Source organism: Aedes aegypti, chromosome 3 (assembly GCF_002204515.2).
Source record: "Aedes aegypti strain LVP_AGWG chromosome 3, AaegL5.0 Primary Assembly, whole genome shotgun sequence".
Classification (NCBI taxonomy): domain Eukaryota; kingdom Metazoa; phylum Arthropoda; class Insecta; order Diptera; family Culicidae; genus Aedes; species Aedes aegypti.
The window spans coordinates 45,465,744-45,493,114 of NC_035109.1; the positions used below are offsets into that span (position 1 = coordinate 45,465,744).

The window sequence follows — 27,371 nt, forward strand, 5'->3', positions numbered from 1 at the left end:
GCCTTTCGTATATCCGCAATTGATCTTGATTTTATTGGGATTAATGTTCCATACCTTGTGAACTTGTCTACTACAGATAAAAACAAATTTGGTTGAGCGATGTAGATATCTATGTGAATAATTTCAATGGGTTGTTTCGGTATAGGGGTTTCACCAAATTTAATTTTGTAAGGTTTTCTCTCGTATTTTGCTTTATTACAAGTATCACATAGGATGATGTACTTCCTAACTTTCCTTTTCATATTAGGAAAAAAGAATCTCCTTTTTATCTCCTCCAGATTTTCACGAATACCTCTGTGAGCTGTTTCGTGGGTATCCTCGATAATTGAGTTTTGATCTTCTAAGTTTGGTAGATCAATGAGAATTTTTTGTGATATGCAGAGTTTGAAAGTTTTGCATCTACTAAAATAGTTTTTGTATACAATTTGTAAGGATTGTATCACGTTTTCAGGACACATAATGCAGTTTGATCGTCTGGGATCCATGTATTCTTTCAAAATTCGAATTAAAAGTGGTACACCAAATGTTATTTTCGTAATAGTTCTTCGGTACACACGAGGGAAAATTTCTTCGTATGTCTCAGATTCGTTAGGGTCAATTTTTAAAATAATTTGGTTGTGAAAAAAATTTATTGGTTTTTCTGTACATTTGATGAATTCAGAGTCATCTGTATCAGCAGAATGTACTGAACAGTTGTCTGAGTCGGAATCATCTTCGTTCACGTTGATATCATGTGTTATCCTCGATAGAGCATCAGCGACAACGTTTTGCTTACCGGGTCGGTGTTTTATTTCAAAATCATATTCTAATAACTGTAGACGCCATTTAACTAGTTTTGTATTAGGTGTTTTGAGGTTTAGTGCGTATGTTAAAGGTTGGTGATCCGTGTATAATGTAAATTTTCTACCAAAAAGGTAGGGTCTAAAATATTGAGTTGCCCATACGATCGCTAATAATTCTTTTTCTATTGCTGAATATCTTTCTTCGGTTTTCGTCAATGTTCTAGACGCATATGCTACGGGTCTGTCTTGTCCAATAGCACCTTGGGATAGAACGGCACCTAGAGCAAAATTACTAGCATCTGTGGTTAGCACGAATGGTTTTTCGAAATCTGGATATTGAAGGATATCGCTTTGAGTTAAAAGTTTTTTGCATGCAACGAATGTTTTTAAAAAAATATCTGTGTGCTCTACGTGTTCGCCTTTCCTCAGTTGAGCAGTGAGAGGTTTTGTTATTCTGGCGAAATCGCGAACGAATCTGCGATAATATCCTAAAATTCCTAGAAAGCCTCTTAGTTCTTTCTGGTTTTTGGGGATAGGCCAATTTTGAATTGCTTCGATTTTGCTTGGATTTGGTTTAACGCCGTTATCTGTCACAATATGGCCTAGAAATGCCACTTCTTTCTTAAGGAATTCACTTTTATCTAGCTGTATTTTGAGGTTTACTTTTTCCAATGCCATAAATATTTTTGTCAAATTTTCAATATGTTCTTGAAGAGAAACAGAAAAAATAATAATGTCATCCATATAAACAAGACAACATTTTCCAATTAGGTCACGGAGTACGTGATCCATGACACGCTGAAAAGTTGCTGGAGCATTTTTCAGTCCAAATGGCATTCTTAAGTATTCGTATAATCCATGTTCTACGGAAAAGGCTGTTTTCTGGATATCATCTGGGTGAACTTCGATCTGGTGAAAGTCAGATGCTAGGTCCAATGTTGTGAAATATTGGCATTTTCCTAGTTTGTCTAATATTTCGGTTATGTTGGGTAGTGGGTATTTGTCATCTATAGTCTTTTCATTAAGTTTTCTATAGTCGACTACTAATCTCCACTTCTGTTGTCCAGATGCATCTAATTTCTTTGGTACGATCCAAATTGGAGAGCACCAAGGAGACGTGCTGGGACGTATGATGCCTTGAGACAGCATCTTAGAAACTTGTTTTTGTACCTCCTCTTTATGACAATAGGGGTACCTGTAGCTTTTTGCATGAACGGGTAGATCGTCTTTGGTTTCTATTCTATGTTTAATGACGTTCGTAAAGCTTAGATTGTCACCTTCCAAATAGAAAACACTTGGAAATTTCGAAATCAAATTGATCAATTTTCGCTTCTCTTCTATGTTTAAATGGTCGATTCGAAGCTGATTTTTCAATCTAGGATCTATTGATGTGTTATCAAATACGTATCCAGGTTCATAATTTTCAACTTTTTGCACTACTTCAAAATTATTCAATTCGGAGAAAATGAGTCGATTAGGGCTGATTTTCACTGAAACTTCACAGCAATTTTTCAAAAGAACTGTAGCTTTGTTGTCTTTTGCTGTGTAGAGTCCTGGTAGAATCATTACTTCGTCTGTTAGAGGAAGTGGATGTTCGACGAAAAAGTCGCCATTCGGTACATTCGTTTTTAGAGGTAATGGAATTTCTTCATATGCATTTAGATTGCGACTAAATGAATCGGGGTATTTTCGAAGCATGTTAACTGATGTAGTAGGGAGTTTGAGAGTATTAGATGAGGTTAAAATTTCTGCTTTTAGATTTCTGAGTGATTCGTATCCAATCAGTCCGTCGAAGTATGGATGGAATTTCAAAGCGTAAAAGGTTAGTGGTTGGTTAAACATTTCGATTTCAACACATTTGTTAATGTTGTGTTTCCCATTGATATTTTTGACTCTTGTAGGTGTACAGTTTTTCAGAAAACATGTACTAATTTTGTCAGGATCCACGTAGTTCTTGTTGGCACCAGTGTCAACTAAAAACTTTAGTTCGCCAAATTTAGTTTTCATTTTTATATAGGGTAGAAAATTATTACTGTTCATGTTTCTGGTGTTTCGGGCAATTCCATCTGAAAATTTAAGGTATCACCCTCTGGTTCAGTAACGGGTTGTTCTTCGGAACTATTATTGATATTAACTTGCTCATAATTAGTTGCATCATATTGGTAACAGTTAGATGGCTCACTATATTGACCGTAGTAATCGATTGGTTCTGTCCAATTTACTTCATGAAAATTTGGTCTATTCATATAATTTACTTTTAAACTTCTCAATGACTGGTCGATTTCCATTGGAGTGGGTTTTGGAGGACGATAGGTTCCGGAAGGAGGTTTACTAAATTGGTTAGGATTTCGGTTGAATGGATTGGATGGGCCAGGTTGTTGTGGTCTTTGAGAATGATTTGGTTGACTGGGAGAAAATGTACGTTGAAATGGTACTTGAGGTTGGAATGGAGAGAACTGTTGAGGGGTGTGCTGTAGTTGTTGTGGACGTTGGATTGGTGCAACGCGTTGGAATGGATTAGTTTGGATTGGGTAACTTGGAAACGAATTTTGTGTTACCGGAGTTTGCTGAAATCTTGAAAATGGGTTTGAAAATTTGTTTTGAAATTTGTTCCTAGTAGGGACAGGTGGGGTATAAGATTTTTGTTTGTGATAATAAAAGTTTCTTTCTTCAATACATCGTCTTAAAGCGTCTTTCAACGATGTGGGACATTGAGCACGGATGACAGTGCCTACCGGTTCATTGAGCCCTGCAAGAAACACTTTCAGGCCTATTTCCTGGTAAAATAGATTTTTCGCGGCTCTTACGTCACTGTTGTGTTCGTTTAAATTTAATTGATTTACCATAAGAGACAACATAAAAGTTATTTCCTTATAGAAATCTTCAATCTCCTTATCCGCTTGTGTAATTTTAAACAGGTCCTTTGTGAGAGATACTTCATCTCTTTTGTCGCTGTAGTGTGTAATCAGACTGTTTTTAATTTCGTCCCAGTCTGTGCTAGTGCCATAAAATTCTAGAACATTGTCAGCGTCTCCTATAATTTTGGATCTGATGGCAAGAAGCCATACAGTGTAAGCTGGAGTGTTCTTGACCTTTGAAATTTCAGGCATAAGATCATCAATAGATCTTATGAATGAGTGTAACTTAATGGGGTTACCATCAAATGGTGGCAACATCCTGATAATTTGGGGGGTCTGAAGGGCTCGCAAGGCGCCTTCTACTGAATTTTGTTGCTGAACAACAGCGGCTTCTTTTGCAATTGATTGTTGGTGCGTAGCGAACGCTTCCAACTCTGCTATTCTAGAGTCGCGTTGTTGCATTATGCCTATTAATTCTCTGATCTGGGTTTCTAACTCCTCGACTTGGATAGTGATCAAGTCGCGGTTCTCGTCAAACTTTGCCATTTTTCACACTTGAAGTCAAAATTGATAAAAAAAAAATCCTTTCAGAAAATGGTAAAAAAAAAAATACAGGTGAAAAGAATTTATGTTTTCTAGGATTTTTGTTTTAAATAAAAAAAAAGCTAAATTAATTATTTTTCTGTCACTGTAATAGATATTTTTTCTTATATTTTGTTATTTTGATCATTCACTTAAATCACTCTGATAATCACTTATATAAAAAAGCTTAATTCTACTTACGGTTTTATCCGATGTTCCCTCGGATGGTTAAATTGTCCGATATTCCCTCGGATGGTTCGATTGTCCGATATTCCCTCGGATGGTTCGATGTCCGATATTCCCTCGGATGGTTCGATTGTCCGATATTCCCTCGGATGGTTCGATTGTCCGATGTTCCCTCGGATGGTTCGATGTCTTCTAGCAGGTGTGAAGCTTCGTTAAAGATGATTTTGGTGTCTCGGTAAACCGCCGGTGCACTAAAATCTGTAGTTTAGGTGTTTCCTCCTTTGCTCCTCGGTAAGCCGCCGATGATTTCGGATAAGAACACTTTTCACTACACTTTAACTACTCCACGCTAGAACTGCCGACTGCGCCAGTGAAGAAGGGTGTCACCCAGACTAAGTTTTAAAAAAAGAACTTATTCGATCTACTGCCTAAAACGAACTGAACCTTTATTCAATTATTAATTACGATCAAACCTCACTACCTATTGCAATGCTTATGCTGTTGCTGTGGAAGAACTGCTGATGCCGCGGGTCCAAAGGGCTGTGGCTTCGTTTAGTAGTCTCGTTCGGTGGTTGTTCACGTAAATGCTACCTATGTTGTCGGGTGATGAAATGCTGATGCTAGACTACTGTTTCCGTTCTACTAGCTGGGCTATCGTCGTCGGTGTGGTGGACGTCGTCATTGTTGTTGTTGTTGCCGGGAATGATGAAAATGATGATACACCAATAAAGCGATTGGTGTATGGATGATTGTTGAGGATCGGTAAGGGTTCGATCTTAACTAATATACTCCTGCTATAATTCCAATCCTTTCTTTTATCTTCTTGCATTAAAACAGTCATCTTATAGTTATCTAATAGAATTTCCGATGAATGATTCCATAAACCAACAAAAGTATTTACTGTAGCGATTGTCTATCAAGTTGCTTTGTAAGCGTTCAGAAAACATCACTTGCTGCGATAATATCAGGGTGATCTTCTATTACAATCGTTAACGAAACAACATATTTTAAAAGATCCTAATTCTAGTAGATCGAGATTTAAAATAAGTTGAGTGAAAGAAAAGGATATCAGCGAGACTTTATTACATCCTAATTTTGTGCATATTATAATTATCCATTTCATAACAAGTTCACCCTTCTTTTCGAAATAGGCTGTTCTTCAGAGCATTACAGTGTGGCTGTGTGAATCTCATTAAAATTAGAGGACAAATCCAATCGTATTTAAAATAATATTTGCTGAAAATCGAGCTCCTTTTTTATCTTATAATATAAAAAAAAAACATTGTTATGTCAAACTTGTGTAATACTCATAAGAAATCGTACAATTATCTCCCCATTTTCTAATTAGAATTAGTCTTCAAATGTTATACATTCGGGGTAATGGCGTTCGGGGTAACGGCATTCGGGGTAGTGGCGTTCGGGGTAGTGTAATAGAGTCCATGAGATGCATCGAAAAAGGCGGTCAAAGTCACCCCCTAGGCCCAATGTCACCCCGCACGGCGGTAGTAGTAAAGGAAATAATTTTCTACAACAGTTTTCCATCAAAAATATCTTGGAATTCCAAGTAGATGTTATAGAAAGAGCACTATTTTCCAATAGTAGTCTTATGCTTTGGTCGCGGATGTTTTCATAATTTTTACATTAAAACGTTTCTGCTAATTACACAGCCTAACAAAACGAACATTTTTGCGTGTCTCAAGAATTAAACCTAATGTGTGTCTAGTAATGCTTAGAAGTGTTCCAACTTGTCACAATTTTGAGCTACAGGTTGCTAAAGTTGTAGAAAGTACTGGTTGTATCAATGTTTACATTACATTTAAATCATAATTTATCAAATTTATAAGCATAGTATTTAAACTTTCATATAAAATATAATTTGTTCCCAATTACACGTTTAAATTACGATTAAACCGATTTTCCAACATACTTGTAGTCTCCCTACAAAATTCTTCATTCCTTCTATAAGGCAAAACAAAATACTTTTTTTTAATACTATAGCATCAATAAAAAAAACTTTATTATTAAGTTTTATTAACTTCTTGATAAGTATTCTTTAACTAATGAAGTTTGAGTTCTGTTGTAAAAAAAATAATGAATAGCCATAGAAGCAGTTGAACTTGCATGCAAGTTTGTTGAAATCGTTGAAAAATGCATTTTCAATAGCTGAAATGTAAAAAACTAGACGTGCTATAATATTTTTAAAAAGGCAGCGTTAAATTAGGTTAATAAAGAAATTTTTCCGCTTGAGACAAAAAAAAAAATGTTCCGCAGTGTTGTTTTTGCTTTTTTATATACTGATAATGTGTAAATTAAAATAGTAAAATGAAATAATAGTAGCAAAATTACAATAGCAACATGAAAAAAAATAAAATACTTGGAAAATGATAATTTTTCAGTGAGATGGCTGTTAGGCTTTGTCCTTGACTGTATTTAATACTAGTTTTATTCTAATGTTTTCTCTATTTTTAGGATAATCGAGAAAAATGGAGGCCGAGCACCGCTCACCTATCATCAGTTTCAGGCCATTATAGCCTCCATGGATGCCCCGCCACAACCGGAACCGGCCATAACGTTGGACACTATCGCCAACGCAACGACGCCCCAGTATGAAGATCACGACGACAAATATGGAGTTCCTACGCTGGAAGAACTAGGCTTCGAAACCGAGGGCCTCAAACCACCCATTTGGGTGGGAGGTGAAACGGAAGCATTGGCCCGACTGGAGCGCCACCTGGAACGCAAAGCCTGGGTCGCTTCCTTCGGACGGCCAAAGATGACTCCCCAGTCGCTGCTCGCTAGTCAAACCGGTCTGTCGCCCTATCTGCGATTTGGTTGCCTCAGCACGAGACTGTTCTACTACCAACTCACAGACCTGTACAAGAAAATCAAGAAAGCCTGCCCCCCGCTGTCCCTCCACGGTCAGCTTCTTTGGCGGGAATTTTTCTACTGTGCCGCCACGAAGAATCCCAACTTTGACAAGATGGCTGGTAATCCTATCTGCGTTCAGATACCGTGGGATCGGAATGCGGAGGCCCTGGCCAAATGGGCCAGTGGCCAGACGGGGTTTCCCTGGATCGATGCCATTATGACGCAGTTGCGAGAGGAAGGCTGGATTCACCACCTGGCTCGTCACGCGGTGGCATGCTTCCTGACACGTGGCGACCTGTGGATTTCGTGGGAGGAGGGAATGAAAGTATTCGAGGAACTGCTGCTGGATGCCGATTGGTCGGTTAATGCCGGGATGTGGATGTGGCTTTCGTGTTCGTCGTTCTTTCAGCAGTTCTTCCACTGCTATTGTCCGGTAAAGTTCGGCAGGAAAGCGGACCCGAACGGGGACTACATACGCCGGTACTTGCCGGTGCTGAAGGTTAGTGGATGTGCATTTGACATTTAGTGGGATAAAGCGGGGCAACAAAAAATAATTATTTGCGGGAGGTAAACAAAAAGTCTGGTTAGAAATCCGTTTTTGCCAGAGAAAAAAAAAAGTAAAACTAAATGCCAGTTTTGAGTTTGATATACAGTACCCATTAGATTTTGGCCAAAAATGTCATGTCGCCAAAATCGACGGTTATTCTTCTTCTTCTTGGAATTATGTCCTCACTGGGACAAAACCTGCTTCTCAGCTTTAAGTTGCCATTTTCGCATGCGTATATCGTGTGGCAGGTTCAATTATACTCTATGCCCAGGGAAGTCAAGGAAATTTCCATTAAGAAAAGATCCTGGACCGACCTGGAATCGAACCAAGACACCTTCAACATGGCTTTACTTTTTAGCCGCGGACTCCAACCACTCGGCTAAGGAAGGTCCCAAAATCGACGGTTATTTTTACTGAATCTTTAAACACCTTAAAAATGATCACGAATCAAATTTGATATAATGTTTTTGTATAGGTATGTATTTCATTTATTTCTTCATATATTTACTAAGAAATCCAGCAAAGAAAGGTAAAAAACAAGTTTTTCTTTCTTGACATCTTATTTTTTTTCAATAAGACCATTCCATTTGTTTTAGGATGATTTTATAATCCGATTGATTGCTGGAGTGAATATCCCAAAATCTCGTAATTAATGAAATGCCCAATAGAATAGATATGCTTCCACTTGCAGCTAAATGCTTGGATAGCATGCTATAGTTGTTTTTCTCAGAGAATTCATAAACTCTGAAAAATAGTAGCAAAAAATGTTAATCTCCCGTTGACCACCGTGAAAAGTACTAAGCTTATCCTGAGTACGGAAAGCGAGGTTTTTGCACTTGTGTTGTACAAAATACAACAGTGCTACTACTGAAGTGTTAAAAAGTTCTCAATAGAATGTTTGACAAACTTTCCATACAAAGCACTCAGTTTATAACTCAGAAAAGGCAATAAAAAATTCGTTAGTTATGAGCTTTATTATAGTAGCATATTTTTAGAAGTTAATTTTGTTTTCATTAAATACTTCAGGGGTTTAATAATTGAAATAAGCACAACTTTGAATAATAAATCTTCGAGCTGTTTAGTAGAATACCTATAAGTAGATGGAAAAACCGTATTTAGTACTATACCATTTAATTCCACTAGAGTTTGTATCCTTTAACAGATACGCGTATCTGTCAAAAGATACAAACTCTAGTGGAATTAAATGGTATAATACTAAATTCGTTTTTTTTCATCTACAAGTTTGAAGATGTTACTGTATAACCTCAGAACTCACAGTTCTACTATGAACCTAACTAGTTTATTGCTCCGTATTTGTAGGGTGAGTAGTGATGAGTTTCAAAAATATACAAAGAAATCCTTTTTTTGGTTCGTTGGGGGGGAGTTGGAATGGATGACCCCTAAATTATCTGCCTTGGTTACGTCACTGGATCACATCTTTTGAATATTGACGAATTCCATGTCAAATCGGTCAGTCATAGAACTCGATTATCTTCGATTTGCAGTAAATTTTGCACATGTTTTTGGTATGGCAGAATAAGTGTTTTCCATAGAAAAGTTAATCATTTTGACTCAAGTTTAACATTTGAAAATGGCCTATAAATTTCTCCATCATGAAACTTTATCCCAAACACCTGTTTACTATCAAGATTCTATGGTGAAAATTGAAAACTACAGTGGGATTTCGTTTTTGGCATGCTCCATTTTTGGCACCCCCGATTTTGGCAACAAAATGAATCCGTTTTTGGCAACATTTTTGAATACCATAAAATTTGTAAATTTTTGTAAATATTATTGTGCCTGCTACATTAATCACTTGAATAGTACGTCAACTACATACCGATTACATTCCAGAGCTCCATTTTCGTCGATATTCTCCCAAATCTCACCAACTACTAAAGGCTCTCGAACGCACTCATTTACTTCAGGATGGTCATTGGTCATGAAATCGCAACGTTTCATGAGGCCAGTTCCACACCTAGACCTCAACTAGAGATCAATCTTTTTTCTTAGGCATTCATACTGAATGACCAGTCCACTTAAGTCTGCCAATAGGTGGTACACTAAAAAATCACTTTTCTTCAGATTTGGAATAGTTTGTTTGAACAAAGCACAAGCACCGAAAAAAAACAACAGAAAGTCTATGACTTACACAGAGCTACAATCATACATTTTCTTTCAACTTTCAAGCTCACTATGCTTTTTGCAATATTGTAGGTTGTGTTTTTTAAGGTATGCTTTCATAAAGAAAAGTTTTACAAATGGATACACACGCACAGTAAAATTGTATCAAACAACATTTTAATACATTAGCAACTCTTCAATCAAAAATATACATATAAAAGTTAAGGAAATTGATTGACAACAATAAATAAATCGCTCTACATACATAATGGGCTATTCGACATACGGAGAGAAAATCGGGAATGAAAATCATATCGAGATATGGAGAGAGAAAATGTATACAGAATGAAGGGACCGTAGAAATCATCGACATAAAGAGAGATATCGAGATATAGAACATCGAGAGGTTGAGAGTCGACTGTATGAGAATTATTTTAAGCGCAGAAGTTTGCAATAGAAATCATTGTCATCATTTATGCAGTAGTTTAAAAGTAAATCAGCATTCAGCCATTCCATGAAAAACCGATCTAGTGGGTCTCTGAATTCCGTGAAAATTTGTTATTTTGTTCCTTATCCAAAATAAGGATACACGTATTTTTGGATTTTTAAATTAGGGTGACCATTTCCGAAATAGAGTGACCAGAAAAATTGCGATTTTGCAAAATTTTTATTTTTAAAAAAATTATAACTTTTTAACTGTTTGACCGATTTCAAATCTTTTTGGACGAAATGAAGGCTAAAGATTTTGAATTTGTTTTTTACATGAAAAAACTCAATAGTTTCCGTTTTTTCGTGTTTTGAAGGCCTCGGGACCAAAGGGGGGCTATCGCTGTTCTCATTTTTTCTTGAAAGTTCAGAAAATTTTACATATACTGTCAAATTTTCAGCGATGTATGTCTTTTAGTTTTTGAGATATATTTTTTTGAAAATAAAAAATCAGTCATTTTTTATCGGCACACACTGTAGGTCTCAGCGCATTAGATTTGTAATGTTAAAAAAAAATTATAACTTTTGAAAAGCTTAACCGATTTCCAACCTTTTTGTATGGAATGAAAGCTTAAAATTTCAACTATTCAGACAAAATTGAAAAATCTGATAAAAATTTGTTTGAACGTGAAAAAATATTAAATTTCTAGTTTTTTTTAGAAATTTTCATATATTTTAATGTGAAATTTTTTTTCAAAGTTTTCTAGTTTTTTTTCTATTTTTTCTGAAAAGTTGAGACCTTAAGCTTTCATTCCATAAAAAAAGATTGGAAATCGGTTGAGCTGTTCAAAAGTTATGATTTCTTTTAAACATCACAAATCTAATGCGCTGTAATTTACAGTGTGTGCCGATGAAAAATAACTGATATTTTATTTTCAAAAAAATATATCTCAAAAATTTAAAAACATACATCGCTGAAAATTTGACAGTTTACGTAAAATTTTCTGAACTTTTAAGAAAAAATGAGAGCAGCAATAGCCCCTTTGGTCCCGAGGCATTCAAAACACGAAAAAACGGAAACTATTGAGTTTTTTCATGTAAAAACACATTTTTTGTGAAATTTTATGTTTTTCCCGAAAAGTCAAAATTTTTAGCCTTCATTTCGTCCAAAAAGATTGAAAATCGGTCAAACGGTTAAAAAGTTATAATTTTTTTAAAAATAAAAATTTTGCAAAATCGCGATTTTTCTGGTCACCCTATTTCGGAAATGGTCACCCTGATTAAAAAATCCAAAAATACGTGTATCCTTAATTCGGATAAGGAACAAAATAGCAAATTTGCACGGAATTCGGAGACCCACTAGATCGGTTTTTCATGGAATGGCTGCATTACAAAACTCAACTGCCTTTTGAGTCATAATTTTCCCATGTTACAGAACTATCATTCCAGATAATCCAGCCTGAAAAACAAAACGAAATTTACTTTCATTATGAAGATTGTATGATTAAACATCTTAAAAATTTCAATACGACCAATAAACTTTGTTTTGGCAGACTGATCCGATTGATTACTATTGTCTTCTTTTAAAGGAACTTATCAGATTCACATTTTTCTAAAAATTTTCCGATTAATTTTTCTTTAATATTAAAAAAATGTAACTCGTGATCAACAGCTGCAAAACTTCCAAATTATTGAAATGCCTAATAAGATGAATGTGCTTTTCACCCTCAAAACCCCCCCTTGGTTGTGCCCTGAGAGAAACTCGCGAAGAGGAAAAATATCAACGTCATATGCAGCCCAGATTCCCCTCTCACGAAACGTCAAATGCAGCCCACCGTTTTTATAGCTGAAAAAGTGAAAAGTATTGTGTTCAAAGTAAACTGTTATTAAAAACCTCAGTCAGCGGAGCAGTTTTTTCCAAAGTTGCTGATAAATCTAAGCAGAAGATCAATTATTTCTAATGTCTGCTACGTCTGCTGGCATGAAATTTCACTCAAACGGCTATTTATGATTCGATGTGATGCAAACTCAATCATTTTTTGCTGAGAGGTTCATGTGAGGATTTGAACGGCTTGCGCATAATTGATATAAACACAAAGTGGAATAAGAAAAAAACTCAGCAATCACAGAAAAAGAAGACCGTCTTCGCGAGTCTCGTCTCAGGTTGTGCCCACTGGCTTAGAGCTACGTTCTCTCTTTGTGAGAGGTTCTGTAAGACGTTAGATTTGTTAAGAGACGATCTAGAATTCTATACAAAATTTTTAATCAAAGATACGCGTCTCAACATAATCAAAATATTCCTTACGAGCTGGGTCTATGAGTTTCCTAACAGTATCTCGGAGCATCCTTAGGGGAGTCTTGGTTCTAAGGGGACTTCTCAGATATTTTAACTGATTCTTGAGGATGTCTGTAGATTCCTAGCGGACACTGAGGGTTTCTTGCGGGATCTTAAGAATGTATAACTGGTTATTGGGGATTATGTCAAAATTTGGCGATTCCTAATAAACTCTTAAAATTTCTAGGACCTGATTTCCTTAGATTCTTAGCGGGATAATTTGGCTTGCTAAGGTGGTGCAAAGGTAGCCTAAGAACAATAAACTTTTGACAATTTTCATTTGAGACTTGAAAATATTCGGCAATATCGCAGCGCAATCCCAAAAAGTTAAATCATTGCAAAACCCTTAGCGAAATACTGAGAATTCTAGGCGAGAATCCAAGGAATACTAGCAAGATCGTCAACCCAGTGAACCACGTATCGTATAAAAATGTGTGCCAAAAATCTCATATTGATACGTCAAAATTCAGAATCGCACAATATGCCAAATCAAAACGAATAAATGTTAACACAAATTGTATATAATTCTCCACTACGATTAATTGTCGACAAACTTTGTTGACAACAAACCATGCCGTAAATAGTATAATCTAGAATTGCGTCAAGTTGTATAAACTGACAGATCATATATCAATGCAGACTAGCATCAAATGAAATCGCAATAACTTAGCGAAATTTACCACCCGAGGTTGGTATCTTCTGGCGGTGGGCTTCAAAGAACAACAAAGCGTGTGTGTTGTAGAGCAAACTTCCTTTCATATTGGCAAATAATCACTCCTCATTCATGAAGCGGTCTGTGGTGTAGTGGTATGGTACTGGGTTAGGGATCCAAAGGTCTGATGTTCGAGTCTCGCTGGAAACATTTTTTTTATTTTTATCGAAATTTTGTGGCATCGTATTGCTGACCATGGAAAGTCTGAAAAAGTCGTGGGAAGTGCGTATATGGCCTCCACTTTGGTGTGTATATAGCGTTTTCATGCATTTTATACGAGTGATTTGATTCATATATAATGATGTATAGCAAAAAATATACGAACCGAAATGTTGACTGGGAGTCAATCGCCAAGGCATATTTAACATTACTATGCCATTGAATAGTAGCAATTACCACGTATTATATTATTGTTACCACATTTTAGTTGAAATTACTATGGCTTCACGCATAGTGAAATGGTAAACTCAAGTTTTGTTTTAGTTAACCACTGTTGACAAAAATTTTGACTGACGATAATCTCCATTTTGATAAAATTTCATTTAAATTGGAATTGAACATCGTAATTTAAACAGAATCAAAACAAGGTAGGTACTTTTGTGAAACGTTATATTTAACTAAAGAAATAATGGTTTTATTTTAGCAGAAAAGGAGGACGCAAACTGCAGTAGATTCTACAGTCTGAGTAGAGTTCCTGCACAAGAAGTTCCGGAAAACTATACAATTCATTAACAGCATAACGACAAGCTACAATCCATTAACAATTCAACGCTCCACTCCTCAGAAGATTCTGACCACGGCATGAACAACAGAGCTAGAGCTCCAGCGACTCCAGCAGGAATATTTTCGCAGCAGTAGCGCCGTATCAGCAGCTGGAGAAGCGGAGAAGGGACATAAGTTGATGGAAACTAAGCTCACTTGTACAGAAATTCAGCATGAGTGACTTCCCGGAAGCTGGCTTTGTGGGGGGACTATGGTTGCCAACTCACCGCTCGAATGCTAAAACCACTACTATCCCGGAAAAATGACCCCGAACAAAGTTACTCCGGCAGGGTCAGGCGGGGCAAGATGAGCACCCTAAGGATAAGTGCGATTTAAGCCTACTTAAACGTTATTATTTTGGTAAAATTGGTAACCATCCTTATCTTTTACATTATTTCTTTGACCTCCAACCATTAAAAGTTTTAAAAAGTGATAATAGTTTTCCAAATAACACTTTAAAAAATAGCTTTTTTATCATCGGTCAAAAAAACTGCGGGGCAAGATGGGCACCCCCATAAAAAGATGCAATTTACTAAAGAAAACTATTATTTTTCAATGCTTGCAATATCCCAAGATATTATCTTTAATATTTGATAATATTTATCTTCAACTAGCTTAGTTTTTAAAACTTTTATCAGAAAATAAATAACTTTTCATAAATTGCTAAGATTTTACTTAAAAAACGATTAAATTTGTTGTTTGTTTGAATATTTTTTAGAAAAATTATTTTGTGCAAAGAAGATACCGTAAGTCAAGCTCACAGCTAAATGTGGTTCTATAATTTCACACTTTTACTTAATTTTGAACATGGTGCTCATCTTGCCCCAAGGGTGTAAATTTATTGATATAATCAAAACAATTGAAATATTTTTTAAATTTGATAAAAAGTTTTGCTCCTGATTATCTACAGAAGATTATTCTATAACTATACGGCCAAAAACGTATGAATTAATTTGTTTACGCAACAAAAATATCACTTTTAAATAACAAATCTTATATGAAAAGGTAAATTTTTGGACTTCTATGTATTTTGGACAATATTTACGTTGTGCTGTTGATTTTTTAGCTGAAATTTATGGCCATCATATCAATTTAATGATATTCATCAGAACCCCAAATAATGTATTGAAAAAAAATCGGTAGGAACGACACAAACTAGGGGTGCCCATCTTGCCCCGGGTGCTCATCTTGCCCCACATTCCCCTATGCATTTCCGGCAAATGTAGCATTATATGCTCCTTTCGCATATTTGCCACTTATGTACGTTTGATGTGTAACGTTCAATGTTTTGTAATGCGAAAATTTAGATAATAATGTTTAAATAAACGGGTAAAATAAATTTACATGTTTTGTTTATCAACGAGAAACCTGAAGTACAAGTCTACAATCCTCCATTATAATGATTACCATTGACATAGTATGGATTACTATGCTGTTTTGACAGCCACATGGTAACGACAACCACCGTTTTGTTATTCTAATAATGACACATGTTCTGCAAAAATCAAGTGGTAAAGCGGTTTTAATTTGACCCTCGATACAGTCAGTGTTACCATGCCTTTTTTATCAGTGTACAGTCAACAACGCTGATCCTCAGTAGGATTTGAGTCATCATTGAATTCTTCTTTGTGTGAATGTTTTTTTTTTTGACAATGCATGCACGAATCTGGTAGAACGTGCATTCAATTTTTCAATTACTGTTTCTACCCTGATTCTCATCCACCTACTGACATTCAGTGGCAGCAAATTCAATTTCGCCTGTGAAAAAATTCATTTCCACTAAAATACCCCACAAAAACACCCGCAGATTGCAAAAGTTGTATTTTTGTTTAAAAGACAATCGTGATTCATCAACTGGAGGCATTTCATTGCCGTTTTCTTACACCAGTAATATAAAATTCATTTGTAATTTTTGTATTCAATTTTCAATTTCAGTGCCTCTAGGTCAAATTGAATTTTGAAATGACTCTAACAGTGGGTGAAACTGAATATGTGCGTGTGTTGCACCCACTTTCTCGTCGCATTCGCTCTAATAGTCAGATTGGCTTCGTGCTAGCGGAGTTTGGTTTTGTTAGTTTCCGCACTGATCGGGTAGGATTTCGTTCTACGTCGTCGTAAGCGCTATTATTCACCGTATCAAACTTAAAATGTTCCACTACGGCGGATATTCCAACTTATCAGCAACAAAGATTCATTTCCCAAGTGCATTTTTGTGAAAGCTGTCATGGTTTGTACACTTGTATACCAAAAATGCAATAAAACTATTGTATTTCGTTAAATAACTTCAGTTCAATTATCCACTTTGCACTTTTTCACCGAAATCGCATGGACGAACACAATTTGAGAGAAATGCTTAACGATCGACTGAGCCACACCACTTTATGATACAAGTTTCTTCCCGCCCCCCTATGTGACTTATTTTTACTATGGGAAACCTTCGTACTTCTTCACTGAAGGATTTCATTCCAATCGCACGCCGTAAAGTTCTATAATTCACGGAATTTTATGAAATTTCCTTACCGACCGCATAAAATCGAGAATGTAAACAAAGTTCAATGCGCTTTGTGCGGTAGGGTTGTCGCAAATTAATCGATTATTTCGATTAATCGACTCACTAATCGATTAATTTTTCATCGATACCTGGCGCACTCAATAATCGAGGTAATCGATTAACTAACGTCGATTATTTGTTGATTTTTTCAAAATAAAATGTCCATTTCAAACTACGGTGATGTTTTCCTGTAAAACACTGTGTTGTGTAAGGTTGGGTTCGAAAATTATCGCATAGGCAATCATAAAACCACGAATATGTCCATAGATCTAGCAGTTATTCATTTTAAAATTCTCTGTGCATTGACTCCAAATTATCGTTTTCCAAGATCATCGGTGCGAAAATTGTTTTCGATAAACACAGTCCTATACCCAAGTAGCCAGATAGCACTTTAATTTTCCTTGCGTACCAATATAGTGCTATATCTGTGCTACAGCTGACATTCCCTATATTAGCCATGAAAGGCCAAAAAGGCGAATTAGCGGGCTAGTGGTTACTTGGGTAGTCCTATGCTGCCGTGAATCGCAAGGCAGTCCCATCTGCATTTTTGTCCAATTTTAGTTCATACAAGTTTTCCACATATGATCTTTCAGCTACACTAACGAGACTACATATTTTGTTCGGAAAAATTTGTAAAAAAAAAACACCAAGTCGAATTATCCCATAATGCAATGTATCCTCATTACAGTCCCACTGCATAGTTTTGTAACGTGTTATACAAACAATAAAGGTGTTTTGATCATCTTAATATGTATCTCACAAGGTATCAGAATGGTAAGCAAATTTCACATTTTGCATTTCATTGATTCCCTGAACTTATTTTAAGTATTCGTTTGGATGGGACCCACTTGCGATTCACAGCAGTATATTGTCTATCAATTAATTGGCCATAAGTCATTATGTCATTGCCTACGCCACAAAATTTTACTACCGTTTCCATGTTTCAGACTATACAGGAGAAGCGTAAAATATTCTGCTTAATTTCCTTCATTCGCTTTTGGAAAGATTCCTACCTCCACTTTCATCGTTTTCTTGGTCTTCCCAAAGTATCTCTTGAGATTCTCCCACATTTTTAAACGAATGTTTACAATGAAAAATTCCTTTTCGAACCGAAATTAGTTTTTTTTTCGCTCTAGTGAAAAGGTATGATACCCTAGAATAGAGTTCTGAACAGTTTTTGTAAAATTTATCATGCTGCACACAAGGAAGTGGTATACACCTATGGTCAGAATTTCATAATCGTATATGGCTCACATTTTTATTCTGATTCACAAGAGCATCAAGTCATGGAAGATTGGTTTTGGCCATGTGATATCAGTTCTGGTAGACCTTTGTCTGGACATTTTCTGAACATCATTTTGTACCATCAGCAAGTTGTCAGCTCAAAACCTATGATTTGTATCCCACATTCAGTGAGACGTCATACCAAAGCAAATTTTAAATAGGTTATATCCGAAACCTTCAATTTATGACAAAACACAAATGTAGAACGAGATTTATATATGTTTTATACAAAAGTAAAAAAAAAGTAAAACATGCGACCAATAACTAGGAATCGGTACATCGGGCTACAGAAATTTCTCCAGAATTTTTATCAAATATTGCATAGAAAATATCCAGAGTGATTCTCCCGGAATCCAGGAATTTCTAGATTAATACTTCTTCTTTCTGGCGTTACGTCCCCACTGGGACAGAGCCTGCCTCTCAGCTTAGTGTTCAATGAGCACTTCCACAGTTATTAACTCAGAGCTTACTATGCCAATGACCATTTTTGCATGTGTATATCGTGTGGCAGGTACGAAGATACTCTATGCCCTGGGCAGTCGAGAAAATTTCCATCCCGAAAAGATCCTCGACCGGTGGGATTCGAACCCACGACCCTCAGCTTGGTCTTGCTGAATAGCTGCGCGTTTACCACTACGGCTATCTGGGCCCCTAGATTAATACATTTGTATGGATTTTTCCACAGATAAATCAAAAAATTGCTCCAGGAATCACACTGCGAAGATTTTTCCATAGAGTTCCCTAGGATCCCTGTAGATGTCTCTAGGAACTCAACACGACGCTTAAATATGAGATTCCTTCATATTTTTCAGGGATTGCTTCAGAAATTCCTTCCCAAATTATTTTGTGATTCGTCCAAGCATTTCTTCAAAGGATTCTTGGAATTTATACAGAAAGTTGGTAGAGATTGTCTCAAATTTCATTTCAAGACTCCTAAAGGCATCATTTTTAAGACGAGTGCTCCAGGCATTTTTCAAAGAGAAAGAAAAAATAAAAAAATACTGTCGAATCAATATCTAGCGATTCCTAAAAACATTTCAATATATTTCTCTATCACTTCCATCTAGGATTCCTATGGAACGCATTACAAGAAAACCCCCATGAAATCGTACACGATGTCCTCTATGTGCACCTGCAGTATTTGATTTTAGATTTTTTTACGATTCCAACCAGGGTATCTAAGAAAAACTTTTCCTCGGGTTTATTGAAGAAATTCTTTAAGTATTTCCTGAAAGAATTTCAGGATATAATCTGGAGGAAATTTTTTAAGAAAACCCAGAAGAAATAACTGGAGAAATTCCGAAAGAAACAAAAAAAACTGTAAGTTTCTAGGAGGAGTGTTCAGATATATCAATATAATGGATGAGTTTTTACATGCATTCTTCAAAGAATTTCAGGAATAACAAGTCTTAGTTTTTTACTAAAGGAACCCTGGAAGGAATTTCAGGATGAATTTGTTGGGGAATTATCGGTAGACTTCATGGAAATCTTGTAAGAACAAATAAGGGATTCCTGAAATAAAAAAAAAAACCATGAGGGAATTTCGGCTGATTTTAGGATAAATTATTGTAAAAAAACAGGTAGAATCCCCTGAAAAAATTCTGGAACAATTCCTAGAATAAGGCGTAGAGGCATCGATAAATTTATAAAGGAAAATCCTAGGAATTTCTTGGAGGAATTCTTGATGAATCTCTGAGAGTTTCTTCTTCGCTCTGAGAGATTGAAACTCCTGAAGAAATTCCTGGAGGAACTTTTGATAGAACCACAGGAAAATGTTTTGGAGGAGCCAAGTGATGTTTTTGAAACAATGGTTGGAGAAAACCCTAAACAAATTTCTAAAAGAATTCTCAAAGAAATCCCTAGAGGAATTTCAAACAAAATACTATCTCTGATAAAATTTCAGAAGAAGTCCCATAAGCAATCCCTAAAAGTTCTACTAGAGCCATTTATAAAGGAATCCTTGGATGAATTATCTAAATACTTGCAGGAATTTTTAGAGGAATCCCAAAAGAAATTCATAGTAAAACCCGAAGAAGAAAATCTGTAAGAAAACAGGAAACGACTCAAATAATTCCAAGCATAATGCTTAACCCCTCTACCGGCAGCTTCATCTTATCACCACCAAAAAATATCCAAATATCGATAATTTTTTTGGTTCTCGATATTTTTGCACGTTTTTTTCACAAGTTCCCAAAATACTTTACTATTTTTGAATTCTGTGTCGGTATTGACCATTGGTCATCTAGTTTTGAATATGTTCCGGTATTCCTTGAGGGACCGACACTTCCCATATAACATTTCTTAGGCCGCCATTTTGTTTTAGTCGATTTATCGAAAAAATAAAATAAAATGCGGGCTAAACAATGTCAGGTAATGAGGAGCTTCACTGAAAACATCATTCATATCGGTTGAGTTCCCTTCGAGAAAACCAAAAACTACAATATGATGTTTTTTTAAAAGTTTTCTAGATCTTGTCACGGTCAGAGTTGTACCAAAAAAATAAAGGCTTATTACTCAAAAAACGGTTGCACCGATTTGTTTAATTTTTTCACAACAGACTCTCGTCAAAGTATAGTTTTGAAAAGCTAATAACCGAACATGAGAAAAATCTATAACTTGAGATATTAACGTGGGTCATGGCTACGCGTCGGTCCCCCAAGGCATTTTAGAATATCTCCTGATCCAGATGACCAATGGTCAAAACCAATACAGATTATGAAAATAGAAGGGTTTTTTGAGAACTTGTGGTGGTGCTAATTTATTGAGAAACAAAAAAATTATAGCGATATTAATATTTATTTAAGAAAAAAAAATGAAGCTGCTGGTAGATGAGTTAAGAAACCTCTGACACAAAATGCCTAGGGGAATCGACTTCTTAAAAAAAAGCAAAGGAAATAACTGAAAAAATCTACTGAGAATTTCTGAAGCAAAATCTGAAATAATTAAGTCCTAGGGTAAAAGCACCGGTTTTGGCCAGTCTAAGAGAAAATGTCAATAAAAATTAAATGGGAAGCCGTATTTATACTACAAATATGTCAAATGCAAGCTTTCAATCCATATTATGTGTGTAAAATATTAAAACTGAGCTAAAATCATTTTTTTGCTTTAAAAATCCCGTTGGTCAATATAGGCCAACGAATCCAGTTGCAGCCATAGATTTAACTTCGGTTCCTAAATTGGCCAATTGCATCTCATGAGAGTGGCCAAATTAGGTCTATGGGAGTTAAAATTATAAGGAAAATGAATTGTTTTTCTTATGTTTTGAACAAATTTGGACGAGTAAATGAATGTAGCTCTATCATATGAATGTGATCTACTGAACACAAAAAGTTTCATGCTGATTGGCTATGTAAAACGGTGTATAATCCACTATGGCTACAACTGGCGTATGGCCAAAACCGGTGCTTCTACCCTAGTTGAAAAACAGAATTTAGTATTTATCGAACTGAATTTAGTTTACACACTTTGACACATACACGTATTTCGACCTCAACTGTAAGGCCGTCTTCAATGTTGTGTACTAGACTCGACTTTACATTACCGAAAGAAATTTCTTGAAGGCATCTCTGGAGGGGTTTCATGAGGACTCCTTGGAAGTTTTGCTGGAGGAATTTCATGAGAATTTATAGAGATCTCTCTGAAAGAATCCTTGAAAGAATTCAAAAATATGTTTGGGAGGAATTTTTAGAAGCATGATTGATGATGAAATTATGGGAGAAAACCCTAAAAAATCATGTCGGGAGCATCCCTGGTGGAATTCCTAAAAAAGTCCCTGGTAGAATTCCTGCTGCAATTGTTTCAAAGCCAATAGCCATTTTCGCCCTCAATGCATGATTGTTTAATACTTAACAAAGGACCATAAAAAAAATAATATCCAGGTTTCCTGAGGAAAAGGAGAAATATCCAGGTCCTTACTCCTACGATTAATTCTGCCAGAAGTTTCCATTAACGTTCTCCCCTATTTTTTAATTAAAATTCTTTAAATGGATTCTTAAAGGATTAAATTCTAGAAATTTATCCAACATTTCCTCAGGGATTTTCCTTGAAGATTTATCCAGCAGTTTTGCCTGAACATTTTCACGGGTCAAATGTCTTTTAAAAGTATCAATAAATTGATTTTTAAACTACCGTCAAGCAACACTGAAAACATTCTACAAGCTCGATCAACGTGCTTACACGTGATTTTTCACTAATTGTAAAACACATCAATCGATGATGTAAAACCAGTCGCTATCGGCGATCCAAATTCAAATGTAAAACACGTTAATCTACATATTATCGAAAACTTTGCTTATTAGCGATTGCGTGATTTTCCTATTCCAAGCACCCAATACGGGTGCCCAGTTTTTCCAAAAATAGCATGTTATTTAACGTGTCACGCGTGAATGTCAAATGTGAGTCCTACTAGTGATGGATATCGCCATTGTAAAACACGTTCAAATCATGTGTGTAAGACTTTGGTATCGGACCAAAGTCAATCTTCAACAGAATCACAAGTTTAACACGTCATTTCACCTTGCAAATCGACACGACAGATACACGTTGAAAAAAATTAGGATCAAACGTGTGGATTATTTTCAGTGTACCATTTCCCGAGCATTAAAAAAATATGAACTTCAAAAAATTGTATATTTTTTTCCAAATAATTTAAGGCGAACTATAGTATACCAATACGAAGCATCGCACACAAAGAAACATTTACAATGTGTACGCACAGCAAAAAAAATACTCAAAACTGTGTTTACAAATGTCATGTTAAGGTCGCCTCGTACCGTTCTATGTGACTATTTACCGTGCGTCTAGTTTTCGTAATTGAAATTTTCTTTAGTATTTACACCCAGATTTATTTCGAAAAATAATACAATAATTTGCAAGTCGAATCTAGTACACGGCACTGAAGATGGCCTTACAGTTGAGGTCGAAATGTGCGTACCTGTCAGAGGATACAAACTCTAGTGGAATTGAATGGTATAGTACTAAATTCGGGTTTTCATTTACAAAGTTTCTGAAAAAAAAAATCCTTGAGGTTTCACTGGAGACATCCTAGGAAATTGACTGGGAAATTTTATTTATATTCAGATGAAATTTCAGGTATCCAAATCATGACATAATGCATACAGTTATACGAAAAATAACACTTAATGTCACGAGAAATGCAAAAAAAATCTTCAAAATACTCTTAAAGGAATTCCTGGTCAGATTTTATGATAAATCGATCTCATATCCCCTATTTACTGTTAAATTTCTCTTTGTTTTCTTAATTTTTGTTTGGTTTCTTATTTTTCAGGAAAGAACTGAAAAGTTCCAGTCCTGGTCAAGAGTTGACATAAAATTCCATAAACTTTATAGATAACGTTTGGAAATTGTGTTATAATTTGTAGAATAAACGCCCATAAACGCGCAGTATGCTGGGATAGCTAGGTTGTAATGTGAAAAAAAAAACAAACGCATGGATTAATAGTATAGATTAATTCTATTAATCTTTATCGTTCTCCTCCTTGCAGAATTATGAATAAAATATTCAGAAGGTAGAAAATTCTGAAGTAACCTAAACAGAGCTCACCTGAGAAAACTGAATATCGATATTATGATATTAGATATTAAAAATTCTTGAAAAATGAACCAAAAGATCAATCGTGCTGAAACTTATTTCAAAATATCCCTAGAATTTTTTAACAATTCCGTAAACATATGAATGTGGTTCTGATAAATACGACATGTTTTACAAATTCAAGTTATTCCTTACAATTTATCATATAGCAGTAAGAACTCATATTTACAGAAAAAATGTCGATTAATTCGATTAATCGAAAAATACAAGTCGATTAATCGTTTTCGATAATAGGCATTCTTGGCTTGTAATCGATTACCAACTAATCGATTAATTGAGATTTTGCGACAACCCTACTTGTGCGCATCAATGTGCGCGCGATGCTCGACGTAAAAATACGGTTCCTTTGATTATGTTGCTCTCGCTGCAATGTGATCAAATGCCATAATTGCACGGTTAACAGGAATTGTGTTCATATGTTTGGGCTGAATTTTGATGAAGAACAATGAATTTTAAAGGAAATTAGTATATTCCATCGTGCAAAGCTCGAAAACTGTAACTGACGCTTATCGGTATTTTTAAAAGTACCTACTTGTTCAGTTTCATAACTCTCAAAGATACATGTCCAAATCTATAACCGATTACAAATTTTTAAGATATTGCACAATCACAGTTTTCATTAAAATGATGTCTCATTTTGGGAAAATGTAAAGAAGCAATTCCTGCCCAAATTTTGATACAATATTTGTTTTATACCTGTGTGAATTTATTCATAAATATCTAGGAGATCTCTTATTACGCTTAAAGATTCAATTCACTTTAGTTGCTATGTTTTAAAATGTAGCATAATGTGAATTGAAAGGAATTTTTCAGTGAACTTTTGAAAAATCTGAGAACGTGACCTATTTTATCGAATATGTTAATCTCCGATTGAAAATATGTGACATATTCGATAAATATAATTAAGAATTTGATAGGATCAGCAATATTTCTATTCACAGAGGATTGAGGTTGGCGAAAACACTTTTATTAGATTTTTAAATATTACATCAGATTGTCCTAATTAATTGTCCTATTTTGAGCTGAATGTAGTTTCCAAAATATTAAGGAATGGAACAAGTTCAATTTAATAATTTGCAACTCTCTCTATTTGATTCGCAAGGTTTTAGTAGAATGATGGTATATATGTGACTGCCTGCAATCAATTTTTAATTATTCATTTGTTTTTCTTAATTTCAGAACTTCCCAACTCGATATATCCACGAGCCATGGAATGCTCCGGAAACTGTGCAACGCACGGCCAAGTGTATCATCGGCAAAGAATACCCCTTACCGATGGTGAATCACGCCATTGCCAGTCGCGCCAATATGGAACGCATCAAGCAGGTCTACCAGCAGTTGGCCAAATATCGAAGCCCAAGCAGTAGCTTCGATAGCGAGTGTCCCGAGAAAGGTGGTTCGGCAATTGCCGGTGTAATGACTGCGGCTAAGGTTCAACACATGAATGCTTCCAGTTTGAACGACAGCCCTAGTCCAACCACGATAATGACTAATTTGAACAGTTCTGGAAACTACATGTGTCGGACAATTCCACCCGCACAAACTGATCCGAACGCAAAGATCATTACCTATCACCAAAATCGAGAGGGGCAGCAACAATTGTCGCAACAGCAACATCGCCTACGCAACCAGCACCAACTGGTGGGTCATCAACCTCCCGGCAGCGATCAGTACTCTAACCTTCAAGGTTCCGCATACGTCACGATCAAACCGGAAAGTCCTAGCATGACCGTAAGCAACAACAACAACGATCTCATAAATGCACATTTCAACACCCTGCAAGATCAACTGAACAACAGCATGATCCCGTTAGGCAGCACCGGTAGCACCAAGATCGAAACGGACAGCTTCGAGTACGAACGAAATCAGGAAAATCTCTACAACAATCAGTTCAAAGTGGAATACACGGACAATTACAACTCCGGATATGGCATGCGGAATGCCGACTTCTATGGAAGGGGACGAGAAGACGACTCGGTGGAGCAACCGATGAAGTCTTCGCTGATTCAACCCGGCAATCTACCGAACCAAACCAAACAGCTAAGCGAGAATCAGATGCACATTCATCATCACAACCACCTGAACAACCATCAGCAGCGCAGTGCAATAGCGGACAATCACCGAAGGCAACAGCAGCAGCAACAGCAGCCAATGCAACAACCAATGCAACAGTCACCAATCAGTGAAGAAAAACTAACGTCCGGTGATTAGAACCGGTTCTAGAGAAACTGGCCCCTCGTGCGAAAGTGAAAAAAGTGAGTGTCCGCTTCCTTATGAATTAAAAGCACCCATGTTCTGGTTTTCCGGGCGTCTATTTATATGCTTAGCTGTGCGGACTGCTCTCACAAATGACGAAGGCTGAGTGAAGCCGCCTTTCCTAGATAGGGCATTGACTGTGAATAATATAGCTGGTTCTTTATTTTTAGCTGATTCATAGAGCAATAATTTATCCGAAAATTTCCTTAATTAAGTGTTAAACTAAGCAGAACTGATTAAAAACTTGAAAGCTATTCTCAATTCGGAAGTGATTACTTAATTAACCTTTACGTCCCGACCCTCGACAAGGTATTTTGAAATAGCTACCATATGATCTATTTTCATTCGAATTTTTAAAACACCTTAGTTGACTTCTAACAAGTACAATTAATTTGTCGTAAATAGACAATGCAGAATACAGAACCATTTCAGAAATATTCCGGGTTGTAATGGGGGTGACGGAAAATACTGATGCCGGTTCCATCAGGATTTCTTTGGGGGCATTTATTTTTCATGACCAAAACATATCGTGCGACACCTTAATCTCTAGAACATCCTTATTAATGAAGAATTAGGTTGGTGTCTGTAGGGATTATGAGAGGTTAGAAGCAGAGTATAGTTAAAACAAAATATGTTCGTGAACCAACGAACTTTTTAACTAGTACTGAACATGAAATCAATTCAGATCATAGTAGGCATAGGTTTACGAAAGAAAAAGAGTAATCGGTTTGTTGATGTGTTTTGGGAAGAATAAACGTGCTTTTATAATGATGAAGAAAATGTTAATTATTTAATCTAACTTGATTGAAATTCTAAGCGAAGCGTGATCGGAAAGTGTCTGAATTCGGCTACTTAAAAAGGTCTAGTCACTACATGGCACATCTGCTCCCAGGTGAGAGAAATAATGTGTGCAAAGCTGAGGGCCTGTTAGGAAATGTCCGTTTTTCGTTTTTTCTTGTTAATGTGTGGGGATTTGAAAATGAAATGGATCCTGAAAGTATCCGTTACAATGAACAGTTTTCAGTGTTATGATGATCAGATGATCGTGTGGGTAATGGATATACCCAATGAAGAAAGTAACACGTGCATTGAAAAGATTGACTCCGAGGATTTTCTTTCACGAGCATGCACGTGAGTGACGAAAACCCGAATGCTTGCAACCGTTTATTAAATCCTGTTTGTCTAAGGTAGGTGCTGTAAAAAAAAACTTCGATAATGTGTGCGCTTAAATAATTAGTTAAGATTAGTTAGTTAAGCGTTCACTCTTTGAAGTTTTAGCGGTGCCGTGTGACCATGGCAACCATTGAATATGGCGACACTTCAACGCCAAACTACACTGAACCTAGTAATCATGTCCGATTTATGTGAAAACACATATAGTTTTTTTCCATATAGCTTTTCACATAACGCTCATCAATTTATCACATAAACTTGTGCGATTTCGTTTTAATTAGATTCATCTGATAAAACACATACATTTCATGCAT

At 36.0% G+C, this 27,371-nt stretch overlaps 1 protein-coding gene across 1 annotated transcript in view; it reads left to right on the top strand.

The window, feature by feature from the left end:
- The window catches only part of LOC5575633 (cryptochrome-1), a 104,136-nt gene extending 78,078 nt beyond the window's left edge, over nt 1–26,058 (top strand). The window contains exons 5-6 of the mRNA XM_001655728.2: nt 6,878–7,775; nt 24,808–26,058. Of these exons, the coding sequence (XP_001655778.2) occupies nt 6,878–7,775; nt 24,808–25,839 (1,930 nt within the window). The 3' untranslated portion in view covers nt 25,840–26,058. The remainder of the gene's footprint in view (nt 1–6,877; nt 7,776–24,807) is intronic.
- The last annotated feature ends 1,313 nt before the right edge of the window (nt 26,059–27,371 follow it).